Consider the following 13,243-nt stretch of genomic DNA (forward strand, 5'->3'; position numbering starts at 1 on the left):
TTTAAAAAAAAAAAAAAAAAAGGCTGCCCCCCACTGCTGTGAATCTTTCAACAGACATTATCAGAATTTTCAGAATGTTGTATAGCTGGCTAAAAATAATCCATTTCAGTTTTTAAAACCATTTTCGGATATGAAAAATACTGTTTCACAATTGAAATTGAATTAATGTCTTTCTTTTGACATCCTTGTCTGCAAAGCTATGAATGTGAAGGGTCATGAACATTGAATGCACTTTTGTCACTAGAGATATGGTCCCTCCAGATCTCTGTTTGAGATGTTGGCAGGCTAGTACCAAGGAAAGTGTGTACTGCATAAAGAAGGGACTGTCACTTTTTTCACAGTGAGCCATTCTACGTTTCCTTTAGAAAATTCAGATGGAAGAAATAAAATACTAACCAGCTTGCCAGGGTAGACAAATATCAATGATTTTTAAAAAAGGTGGGGGTTGGAGGGGTTGTTTGTTTAAACGGGATTTATTTTAAATTGCATGTATTGTTTCTTTTTTAATAATTTTATTTATAATGAAATTTTGGAATTATGGCAAGCTAGAGTAGGACCGGAAGTGATGATAATTAATTAGAATAGTTTAAATTTAAAACTACTCTTCAAACAATTTTTTTTAAAGTCCCACTTAACTGGGGGAAGTCACTGGCAAAACCAGTTTGTTCAATTGATATATTAGCTTCTGATGGCTTCAATTTTTATGCAGGTGCATAGATGTATTGGGAACTGAAAAAGCAGAAAATCTTGTTTTCCTTCTCCAGTCTTTAATTTAAAGCTGTGTTTGAGGTGCTATAATCTAATTACCAACTGCTAAAGGACTTGGTCAACAGTAACAATTAATTTAATTGACTAGGTACAGACCAAGGTTTCTTTAATGAATCAGTTTCAAATATAAAACGTATTTTGATAAACAGTTCTAATCCCTCCAGCATATTTAACATTGCTTTATTTAATTAGAAAAAAAGAAGTAATACTGATTTTTGTGTATTTTAATGAATTTCAGGTTTTCTTTAAAGGTAACTCAACATACCTCATGAGTTAAATAAAAAATTACTAAATAAGTATCATTCACCAATTTCTAGCAGTAGAATGTATACACCAAGGATCTGAATAAAAGGCATCAGAGTAAATGTGTGTATAGTTACCTAGATTTCTGTTGTATCCTCCCTGTTAGCAAAAAAAAGTACCAAAATTAATGTAAAAGCTATATATAGTTGCAAATCAACATCTCGGTGGTTATCAGCCAGTGAAAAACTGCACAATAAGAAAATAATTGAAAACTATAACTGCAAGATGGAATTAAAATTGATTTTTAAATAAAGATGTCTTTCTTGTTGATTTTAAATTAAAATTGGTGATTTAAATTCATCTACTCTGCAGCTTCCCATTCTCTGCTGTTTGCTGTGCTAGGAATAATCAGGCTCAATGTATTTAACCAATACTATCAATGCTTACTCAGAAAACCAAAAACCTGGGGAATGCTTAGTTTTAGTCTAACAACTTGTGCCTATCTCTAGACCAATTGGCCTTTTCTGCATGTTAAGTAAGAAATGCTATGTTACCTAACAGGGATCCTCTTGGTGGAATAGAACTTTTTTTTTAAAAGCCATAATATTTGGAACAGCTCCTAATACTAAGTTGCATATTACTTATTTTAAGTAACACAAAGGATTTGAATATTAATGATTTACAGTAGTTTATTGAACATTGTGGACACCAAAGGGGAAGGAATACAATCTGGGTAAAATGAGATGACACGACTGCCTTATGACAGGACATGTTTGTTCTTGATACATTTGGAAGCATGTTTCAAAACAGATCTTTGTATTCTGCTTTTCCAGAAGGCAGAAGGACCTCAGTTTGCTAGTGGTCGCCAGTCTCACAAATTAAATGCGATTTTGGGCTCTTAGATTTTGAACTTGCTGTTGATAAATATTTATATTCTTATTTGGGCTGCAGCTGACTTTTTTTTCCTTCTTTTGAAATGCTGCATCTGTTTTATTATGTAAAATACAGTTTTAAATTACCTACCTGGTGCTTAATGAAGCTGAATCATAGCATACTGTCGCTACTACTAAGGATGTAGTCTTGTTGCAGCTCAATTACAACTGAAGAAACCACTGAATATGCATAGGCAGCTTTGGCCATGTACAGGTATTACTTTTCCCCTGGGAGAATAGCTGTTTTCCTGGTAGAAATGACAAGTGTACAAGCATTCACTCAATTTCTGCCAGGGCAAACATGTCCCTTCCTTGAGAGAGATCTTCCAAGTGTCGGCCTGCAAGATCTGTGAGAGAGTTTCTCAAGAGTGAATACTTGTAAGCTCCCCTCCCCCAGTCTGGTCTGGGACAGGGGTGAAGAAGCAAGGCAATGCTCCGTGCACTTACCTAGGCCAAGGACTGCCCAGTTAGGAGAAAGGTAGATAGGCATTGTCCCACTGCTGGACCAGTCATTACCCCCTCTGGAACCAGTCGGGTAATGCCCTCTTAGCCCATTCCCCTGATTAGGATCCCTATTCTTTGGAGCGGGCAGAGGGTTTTGCTGCACTGTTCAGTCTGCTCAATTCTAGGGATGTAAATATCGATTAAATAAATATATGTTTACCTGTTAAACGATTAAATGGTTGGGTGCAGGGATGGGGACAGACACAGCAGCACTGGGCTCTGCAAACTCGGGAAGGCCAGGGGCATGTTGTGCTGAGCCCTTGGGCGGAGGGGGGGATGTTGAGCCCCAGTGCCTGCCCTGCTCCACCCTGCCATGGAAGAGGGGCTGCACTCACCAGCCCTAAGCAGTGGGGGGAGGGTGTCAAAGCAGTCCTGCCTGGCAGGCAACACAGCCCAGGAAGTCCCAGAGGGCAACAGCCAACAAGGGACTTTAGCCACTGATTCACGGTTTCCCAGTACCAGCTGCAGCAGGGGAGGAGCGAGCTGCCTGCCTGGCAGGGCTGTACTACCTTCCTCTCCACTCCCCCCTCCCTCCTGTGCTCCTGCAGCTGGCCAGAGGAAGCCTCATACCAGTGGCTGCAGCCCCATGCTGGCTGCTGCCATCTAGGGCTTCCTGGGCTGTGCTGCCTGCCAGAGCTCAGGAAGCTCCAGTGCACAGCTTCCTGGGACCAGCTGTAGCAGCGAAGGAGGGAGGGGAGAGGAGGGAAGCAGCCAGTGAGGGGCTTTACCAGCCTACTGCAGCTGCTGGCATGCTGCAAGGGGGGGGGAGCAGGCAACCCCTCTCTTCCTCCATCCTCCCTTCTCTCTCCCCCTTTCTCCTCCCCTCCCACTCTCTCTCCGTCCATAGAGTGTAGCTATTAAGTATTAGTTACCCCTCTTGTTCCTCTCTCTCTCCCTTCCTCCTGCCCACCCTGCCACCTTCTGGTTCCTGCTGCAGCACCACAGGACTTCCCTTCCCTCCCTCCCTTCCTAAACTGTGCCATGTCCCAGGCTAAACCATAACCAGTAAGCTAGAACTGGTTATCACTGAGCTGATCAGTTAAACAATTGGTTAACTGTTCACTTCCTTGATCCATTCCTAAGTATAAAAGGTGCACTCGGAGATGATAAGGCCAAAGCAGAGAAGCTAAATAAACTTTTTGCATTGGTTTTTACTGAAGGGTAGGTTGGAGAAATCCCCACACTGGGTCAAAATTGATAAAGTTAACACTAATAAATTACCAGGACCAAATGGCTTTTACCTGCAAGCCCTGAAAGAATTGAAATGGGATATTGCAGCACTATTGGCAATTGCAGGCAGCCTTTCATTACAAATGGCCTCTGTGCAGGAGGACTGGTAGGTTGCCATCCTAAGACCCATCTCAAAAAAGGATTCCAGAGGTGGTCCTACAGATCAGTGAGTTGCTTGTATCCCTGGTAAGTTGCTGGAATGTATAATAAAGAATAAAAGCATCAGTGACATGGACAACTATGATAGGCACTGGGGAAAAGTCAGATTTTTTTTTGTTTTTTAAGGGAAAATTCTTCCTCGCCTATCTGCTGGAGTTTTTTCAGTATGTTAACAAGCATGTGGACAAAGGGGATCTAGTTGACATAATTTATTTGGATTTTCCAAAGGCTTTTGACCAGACATTGGGAGAGAGGTTATTTCATGGGTTGAGAGGTGGTTCAAAGAATGGAAGGAAAGGGTGGACCTAAATGGTCACTTTTCAGGATGAAGGAAGGTCAGTGGCATGAAAGTCAGGCATTGGGCTGGTCCCAGTTTTGTTTAACATTTTTATCAATGACCTGGAAAAGGGAGTGCACAAAGAAATCTCAGTTTGCCTCTCACAGTGATGGTGAGGAGCTGCAGAAAGATCTCACAAAGCTAAATAAGTGGACAAAAAAAGTGGCAGATAAAGTTCACCATTGACAAGTGAAAGGTAAGGTACATGGGAGTGAGGTGGGTAAACACCCTCAACAATATTACATAATGCTGGGCTGTGAACTAGGTGTTACAGCTCATTTTGCATCATTCCAAAAATATCAGCTAAGTGTTCAGTGGTGACTGAAAAAGCCAGTTAAATGTTGGGCACTGTTGAGAAGGGCATCCATCATTTAGATGATGATGAAAACAAAATGGAAAGTGTACTCGTGCCATTCTGTAAGTCCATGGTGCCCCCACAGTTTAAATACTGTTTGCAGTTCTGGTCTGCATATCTCAACAAGGATGTAGTAGAATTTAAAGAGAAACAGAAGGGCCATCAAAATTATCAGGAGTACGGAGCAGCTGCCATACCAGAAAAAGGCTAAGACTGTGGACAGGCATTACATTTGTAGTGCTAAATACGCATTTGTGGTGCTACCAAAAATAAACATACAGCCCTTCAAAAGGAGTGCTTGCAGACGAAAAAGTACCCATCCTCTTTTGCTATGGGCTGGATTGCTGGCCTGAGAGAGAACTTTGTCACTCTCCAGCAAAAGGGCTTGAACACCTCTGTGCTCCCAAAACACTACATTTTTGAAGTGCAGAGACACTTTGTAGCACTACAAATGAATGTCTGTCTATACTCTAAAAAGAGAACTGTTATTCACCAGATCCCAGAACTAGCATACACAAACTGAAATTATCAGGAGACAGGTTTAAAACTAAGAAGAGACCATAATTTTTTTACACAGTGCATAGTTAACTTATAGAATTTGTTGCCACAGGAGGTTGTAGAGGCAGATAGTATAGCCAGGTTAAAAAAGGGATGAGATGAATTCATGGATAAGTCCATTAACTGCTGCTAAAGAGAGCAGTAGGGATGTATACTTTGACATCCCTATACGAGTGGTATTGGATGTCGGAGAGGATATGCCAGGATGGATCATTAGGTATACCCCATGCACGTACTCTCCCTTTAAAGCATCAACCGTTGTCACTGCTGAAGATGTGATAGTGGATTAGTGCCAACTTTGGTCTAACCCAATATAGCTCTTAAGAGACTATTTTCCAATGCTGTCCAAAACTGACTTGCAGATTTGTTGAACCCTTGAATAAGTGCTGCATTGTCAGTGATGAATGAAGGGCTTAGTTTAATACTAGATTCTTTAAATATGAAGTAAATGTAAATGTTGCAATATTTTTTTGTGTGGAGGTAAAATGATTGGCTGCCTGTTGCAATAACACATTATGTAGTGTAACACTAACAAAAGACCATAAAGGAGTAGAACACTTTCAGTGTCGTTTTTAAAATTTAGAAGAGTTTGAATAAGACATATTAACAGTTTTGAAGTACATCTCCTTAAAAATGCATTTCGATTTTTCCAAAAACTTACTGTATAGTAGTATTTTGGAAGGGGGAAGTTGCCCCGTAAACCTATTCTAGGCCGAACTATAATTAAGATTGAGCTGCTGCCAATACAAATAGTGAACTTTTAAGCTTTAAAAAAAAATTACATTATGTATAATTCCTAAGTGGTTGGGAAATATAAATTTGGGGTTTTAAAGGTAGACAAACATCCCTGTTGCATTTCATGGAAATAATCTGCAGGTAAGATTTTTATCTGTAATTTGAGAGGATTTGGCCAGATTTCTATTGACCATGTTTATGAGCACTGTCCTTTTAAAATATTTCCATTCTTCAGGTTTTTTTTGTCAGAAAGATGAAATCTATAGGGGGGATTTTTTAAAAAATATGGTTTCTGAAGTGTTAAGGGTTAACTTTATTTAAAAAAAATAAAATATTTATTGTGGTGCTGTGGCTTTTGTATTCTGGTGCTCATTTTCATTAAATGTTCATTTCAAAGAAACTTATTGCGTGGTCTTAATGCACTATCCGTACTTTTAAATTGTCACCAGATGCATTTGCATGAGGTATGTCTTGAAATGAAACACTTAAGTCTTTTGAAGATTTATTGTATGTTCAAAATGCTTGTTTGGTTTACCCCTCCCCTGAGCTTTGCAGTCATAAATGTCCTTTAAAGTCAAATTAGACTTTAACGGTTTCTTTCCTGCACAATTAAGACCTATACATGCCACAAATCAAATAACGTATGTATTGGGAGAAAAAAAATATGTTGGAAATAGAAAAATACACTTTTTTTTAGTATTAACTAAAATAGTAGATAAGATGTTTGGCACAGTTACACAGTAGCTAATGTAATGGAAAATTAGTATTCTAAAATGGGTATATAAATGCATTGTGTTATATTTTCCCCTTTAAATAGTTCAAAGAATTTCTTGCTGGTGGTCAATCTAGATTATAAAAATGGCAAGAAGTTAGTATGCTGACCATTCCTTCTCAGACTGCCCTGAAGATCCCTTGCATTGCTGACTGGAATGACAGTCGCAGCCTTTTGTAAGCAATAAGTTTGCCTGTCTCAGTACAAGAAGTAGGAGGGTACCCCTTTAGAGCCATTGTTGAAGTGCTGTGAACACTGTTTAGAAGAGCAGAGGAAAAAGTATGTGTTGGGTGATGAAGTCTACCCATAATTCAGAAGCAGTTTTTTTGATACACATACCATATGTGCTAGAAATCAAAATCTGTTCTTAGATGCTTTGGTACAAACCTGAGACTGCTCCAGTCCCACTGGAATATCAGAGCAGAATACATGGCAGTATTTAGACTGCACTTATGAAAAAGTACACAGTCATATATAATGGCACATGAAGCTTTAATTAGGTATAATTTTGACAACTTCACAGCTCATGCCTGATTACAGTGACTGTCAGAATCCAGGGCTTATCTTTCTGAAGAAGTATGAATGTTTAAAAAACTTCACACAAGTTCACAGTTTGTTTTGATTAGAAAGCTTTACTACCTGGATTAGTTATCTGATATAATTTTCTCCTGAAAATGTATATGCGACATTCCATTAAGTACCTTACGTAACTTAAGAGTTAAATGTTGCGTAGTGGCTAAAACTGTGCAGTCATGCATCATGTGTTTGGCTTTCAAGTTAAAGTTGATTCTATTGTATTAAAGTTTGAGCTGAACAGCATTTTCGTTTTCTTCAGTCCAATGAAGTTGTTTTATGGCTATATTATTCTTCTTTATAGTTGACACAAGAAGAGTGTAGGGGGACACTATACAAATATAGATCTGAAGAGCTGGATATCGATGTAAGTATTTGTATTTTTGCTCTTCCTCAGAGCCATCTTGGTGTTGTTTTTGCTTAATTATGTTAGTGTTTTGACTTTAGTTTCTACCCAGAATGTAACATTTGGGTATGAAAATAATGTAGGGATCCATTAGTATTAAGTGGTGAAAATAGAAGGGAAGGAAAATTCTCTGGTTTCCAAAGATGGTCAAGATTTAATGTTTTGTAACCAATGTGTCTCGGCCTGAAATTTTCCATGTATTGAATCTGTTCAAAAGTGAATCGCTTTTGGATGTTTAAGCAAGAAAAAGTCCATAGTTATATTTCAATATATAGGGGTTGGAATAGTACTGCTACTACTCTTTGTAGATGTGTCATGTATGTACTTGCACTTTAACAGGGTTAAAGGAAAAATGGCTGAAGTTTTAAAATTGAAATTTCAGGTAGACAGTAATGAGTTTGCTAGGTTTTAAAATGACTGGTTTTTCCCGTAAAAAGTTATCAATTCTTGATTTGCATATGGCGCACACAAGCTAGAAAGAATCTTATAGGTGTGCCTGAAAAAGAATTGTCTAGTCACACATGCTTAGTACACCTCAGCGTAGGTTTAAGGGACTTAACAGTTCCACAAGAAAAAGAAATGTTGCATGGAGTTTAACAACTCTGCACTCCATTAAGCCAAGTGGTTCCGGATTTCTTTCTTTTCTTTACCCCTTTGTTAAAGGGAAACAAAACTAAATCTTAGAAATTAAATGCTAAAATAGCTGTTAGTGCAACATTAGTGTGTTGCTTTAAAAGCAAAAAAAACCCCTGCAATGTAAACGTGGTAGTGTTTTACATTCTACAGTTTATTATCTAAACTTCAAGATGTAAGGAGTATTTATATTTTAGAAGTGTATTCAGTTACTGCTACTTATGTCTTAAAAATCATTTCCTTGAGCAAACGGATGTATAAGTTAGGAAAATTCGTATTGTTGCAGGCACATTAACTTCACTATTTTCTGACATTTGTACAGTTAAAAGCCAGAACTTAGTGCATTTGCACAGGATTTTTTTCTTGTTTTTGTTGAAAAGAAAAGTGCAAGAGTGGCCTGACACAAATGTAAAGTTCTCTATTCAGTGAACAGAAAGTTAGTAGCTAAATATAGTATGAATATGTCCTGGCCAATTCAACCATGTGTACACTCCTTGTAGAAGGTTTTGTACAGTAGCATGACTAGGGTGGGCACCAGCAGCATCTCTCAGCACTTCACACTCCAGCTGTCCTATGCTTAGCAGCGTCTCTGTCCAGTGCCTCTAGTTTTGTGGATGCCATATTCCCTAGATTCTAAATCATAAAGAAAAATTCTGTATATGTCATTGTCTAACAAGAAAGACTGGCTAAAACAAGGGTGGTAACCAACCTGCAGCATGCATGCTACAAATGGCCAGGGCAGCCTATGTCAGATCAGCAGATCAGGCAAGGGAGGAGGATCAAAGTGGTACTCAGGGAGGTCATGGGGCTTAATTTACAGCACACTGCCGAAAAGGTCGGTCCCTTGGGAGACCATATTGAAAGTCTTTTTAAAATCCAAGTGTATGACATCAGCCGTATCTCCGACATCCAAGTAGTTTGTTATTTGATCATAAAAGGAGGTTGGTCATAAGGTTGGTCAGACACAACCAGCCTGCAACGAAGGCATGTTGATTATCCTTCAGAATCATGCCTTCTGCCAGTCTCTTGCAAATGGACTTCTTGATAAATTTTCCCCAAATTTTATCCAGTATCAAGGTTAAACTGACCAGCCTATAGTTTCCCAGATCCTCTCTTCTCCCCATCCTAAAGCTTGACACCACATTGGCCCCTTCCAGTCTTCCAGAACCTTTCCCAAGCATCGTGAATCTTCAAATACCTTTGCCAATGGTCCTGGTTTTTTACCTTAAAAGTCAAAAAGTTATTACGCTACATGTTTACACAGATTTTACAAAAAATCGACTGGCATTTCATTTGCAAACAAAAATATATCTCACTGGGGGCAAGGTTGGGTGTTTCATAAGATAAAGGTTTCTCAGTTGGTTACGTGTACAAAAGATTGTATTTGATCCTAAAATTTATCAAATTTCATTCCAGGAAGTGTGAGAATCATATGTACCTATATATGTGGACAAGCATAGACATCATAACTGACTAGAGACTTTTTGTGCCTCTGCTAGAATCCTTGTGTCTGTATAATGGGAGCTTCTTATTATTGATAAGGCTATCATATATATTTAAAGAGCTAATATTAGACTTAAAATGGAAAACACATCCAAACTTAAGAGAAGCTGCTATCTTCCAGAGCACACCAGCAGCAGAAGTTCAGGAGTCTGCATATATTCTAGTCATTGCCTGCCTTGCAAGTCAGATAATCTGTCTATTGTAAGAGTAGTCCCAAATATGGATTTAATAGAATCAGGGTCAGAATAGAAACCTGCACGGCTCCCACACTAGCACATTTGGCATTGTTAAGGAAGTGCAACTGCTCAAAACTACCTTCTGAAATACAGGACAGGAAAGAATGGATCTGGTAAATAGTGTCTACCCCAACCAAGTCTGCAGGTGGGTTAAAAAGAGCATGATTGACTGTAGTAAAACTTGCTGGCAGATCTAAAAGATTTAGTTGTGCAATAACTGGTTTCTGCATTTTCATCCATGCTGTTTGAAATTATAGTACAGTATAACCTCATAAATCCCACATCCTTGGGACCTAGCACCTGCCGGAAATTTGAAAATTCTGGATTTTTGAAACAGCATCTGGCTGCTGCTCTGGGAACAGCTGCCATTTTTTCTCCCCCGCCACCCCTCCCTCCACTCCACAGCCACCTGCTGCTCTTCCCCCCGCCCCCTTTGGATGCAGAGGGGGAAGCTTGCACGCAGCGGCTGCCACCGCCATCTACCACCCTGTGCTGCTGCTCTGCGTGCGGCCACTGCTCCGGGACTGGCCACCACTACTCCCTGATGCAGTGTATTTTTAAACAGGGCCAGATTTTTGAGAAGTCCGGAATTTTGAAAACCAGATTTATGAGGTTATACTGTATTACTTTGTATTACAAAGAGCCTTTCAGAGGTTCTTAGGGTACTTAAAAAATTCAATGCTCTGGGTCATGACACATTACAATTAAAGATATAGTAATAACAGTACTTCACATAGTTTGTATCAAGTCATTTTGGAAGATGTATTTTTGATCATAGATTATATGAAAAAATAATAGTGGTTCTATTTGCAACCTTCTTCTTTTATGACCTAGGCTAAGCTTAGCCGATTATGTGAACAAGATAAAGTTGTACAAGCGCTGGAAGAGAAACTTCAGCAGCTACACAAGGAGAAAGTAGGACAATTATATTTATTACCTAATGTGGCTATTATTTTACATGCTTATTATCAGAACACTGATAACTGAAGTAAAAAGAAAATCAACTCAATGATGCAGAACATTAAAAATAATTCTTTTTATTATAATAGTACACGCTTGAGCAAGCTTTGCTATCAGCCAGTCAAGAGATAGAAATGAATGCAGATAATCCAGCCTCCATACAGAACGTTGTTTTACAGAGAGATGACTTGCAGAATGGACTGCTTAGTACATGCCGAGAAGTATCTCGAGCTACTGCAGTAAGTAATACATTTTAGCCAGTAAAGCTCAGTGACATGCTAACTGATTGCTCTTTGTGTTGATACTTTTTTAATTGGACTGTCTGCATCCTTAAATAGTTCACCATTTACCTCCAGCTTCCTGTGGGGTAGCTGGAATAGATGGTCTTTTAATACAGTTGGCAGAGGGTTGTTTCTTTCTTACTTTTTTAGAAGGGGCAAATACATAGTAGCTTTCATTTTTTGAGGTTAAGAATTGATTGCAAAGGAAACTGTAGAATGACACCGATTTTTCTCAGATACTGCATTTAATTTATATTTTTCAGTGATGATATCATATTGGTACATATTAACATAGAATAGACACAGCCAGAGAGCCTCTCCATTCACAGGCAGTTCTGTTTCTTTAAGTTAAAAGATCTGTTGGTACTACACTACTCTGTTGCTGCCTAAGTTTGCCAGCCTGATTCCTAGATCAGGGCTGTGCAACAGGCAGCCCATGAGCTGTATCTACACCTCAAGGGGTTAACTCGTGTTGTGTGGGCTCCAGGTCCAGGCATCATTCCCCGCATCATTCCTGTTGCTGCTGCCACCAGGGTCTCTGTATTTCTTCTCCCTCTTCCAGCTTTTGCTCCCAGCCCCCGCCCCTGCTGTTAATTAGGTCTTTTTTTGTTGTTGTTGCTAAAAATTGCTAAAGATTGAGCAAACCAGAGAAGGCAGTGGGGAGGCAGGGTAGAATTTGAGGGCCAGAGGTTTCTATCCATCTAGCATTTAGAGATTCACAAAAGTAAACTTATTGTTAATTTGTTAGTCTCAGGGACCCAAAAGGTAACTTCCCACGTTTTATTTTTTTATGGAAAGAATAAGGTATAGAAAATCCAAACTCCTGGTTTGAGGCATATGCATCAGCCCTTCATCCCCCCTCTTGTATGACTTTTTGTCAGGAGATGCTCAGGTGTGGACAGGTAACTTTGCTTTTCACCAGAGCAAAAAGCTGAAGATATGGGACAAAAGACATACTGAATGGCAGTAGAAAATGGAAAACTTCATTCCCTGACTTTTTGGAGTTGGCAAAATGTTCAGTTGCTTTTTGTGCAGTAGCCACAAAATACCTGGAGACCCCAAAACAAGGAACATTGATTTGTTTAATGTTTTCAGGAAGAGTCACCCAGCTTTGGTTCTTTGAATATAAAAAATACACCATTGCATTCTGTATGACAAAATGGGCAATGTTTAATGTGTTGCTGCATCTTACAATCAAAACTCTGGTCTACTTTAATTTTATGAGAGAGTATGATTAAGACAGGGTCTGAAAAACCTCTTGAGGACTGATAGGTTTCTCTGTTCCTTATCTTGTTGTCCACAGAGGACAAATCAATTTGTTTGAGCTTTATTAAGTGCCAGTTGGAAGCGAAAACCTTTTCAAACAGGAAAAAAAACATGTTTTCTAATTTATTCAGAATGAGTATTCATTATCTTCTGGACTTTGATACTGCTGGACTAGTCAAAACAGTTGTAAAGTTTTTGTTTTTGAAAGGTCTGGTTTCTTAACTTGGATGAGAACACATGTTTAGTATCTTTAATACTATTTCCCTTCTAAATTAAGGAGCTGGAAAGAGCTTGGAGAGAGTATGACAAATTAGAGTATGATGTAACAATTACAAGGAACCACATGAAGGAGCAGCTTGACCGACTGGGGGAAGTTCAGGTGAGGCTCGTCTTAATTTGAAGTGCTTTTAAATCAGTTTCATATGAAAGGCTAAAATAAACAACCTCTTTATTTCCTCTATGTGATTTTCGTTAAAGATGACTTACAAAGGGAAGGTGGGAGCTATGGGTTTATGTTCCCTTCCAACAATTCAATAGATACAAAAGATTTTGTTCTGTTTTTCTTTGGAATTCTTATATTTGCTGAGGACATCCTTAAAGAAGTCATAAGATGGGAATTTTTTTCAGGCCTTACTTGAAGTTAAATGAATCATAGAAAATTAGGGTTGGAAGAGACCTCAGGAGGTCATCTAATCCAAATCCTGCTCAAAGCTGGACCGTCCCTGACTAGATCATTCCAGCCAGGGCTTTGTCGAGCCAGGTTTTAAAAACCTCAGAGGATGGAGATTCCGC

At 39.0% G+C, this 13,243-nt stretch overlaps 1 protein-coding gene across 5 annotated transcripts in view; it reads left to right on the plus strand.

Moving 5' to 3' along the window:
• The window catches only part of PLEKHA5 (pleckstrin homology domain containing A5), a 157,280-nt gene that overhangs the window by 108,593 nt on the left and 35,444 nt on the right, over positions 1–13,243 (plus strand). For 4 of the 5 annotated variants that reach the window (XM_019515612.1, XM_019515610.1, XM_019515614.1 and 1 more), the window contains 4 exons: positions 7,471–7,533; positions 10,779–10,859; positions 10,994–11,143; positions 12,729–12,830. In XM_019515612.1, the coding sequence (XP_019371157.1) occupies positions 7,471–7,533; positions 10,779–10,859; positions 10,994–11,143; positions 12,729–12,830 (396 nt within the window). Of the gene's footprint in view, positions 1–1,844; positions 1,873–7,470; positions 7,534–10,778; positions 10,860–10,993; positions 11,144–12,728; positions 12,831–13,243 lie in introns of all 5 variants that reach the window. The other variant, XM_019515613.1, reaches the window with a different exon arrangement.

Source organism: Gavialis gangeticus, unplaced genomic scaffold (genome assembly GCF_001723915.1).
Source record: "Gavialis gangeticus isolate Ggan-Ray unplaced genomic scaffold, GavGan_comp1, whole genome shotgun sequence".
NCBI classification, from domain to species: domain Eukaryota; kingdom Metazoa; phylum Chordata; order Crocodylia; family Gavialidae; genus Gavialis; species Gavialis gangeticus.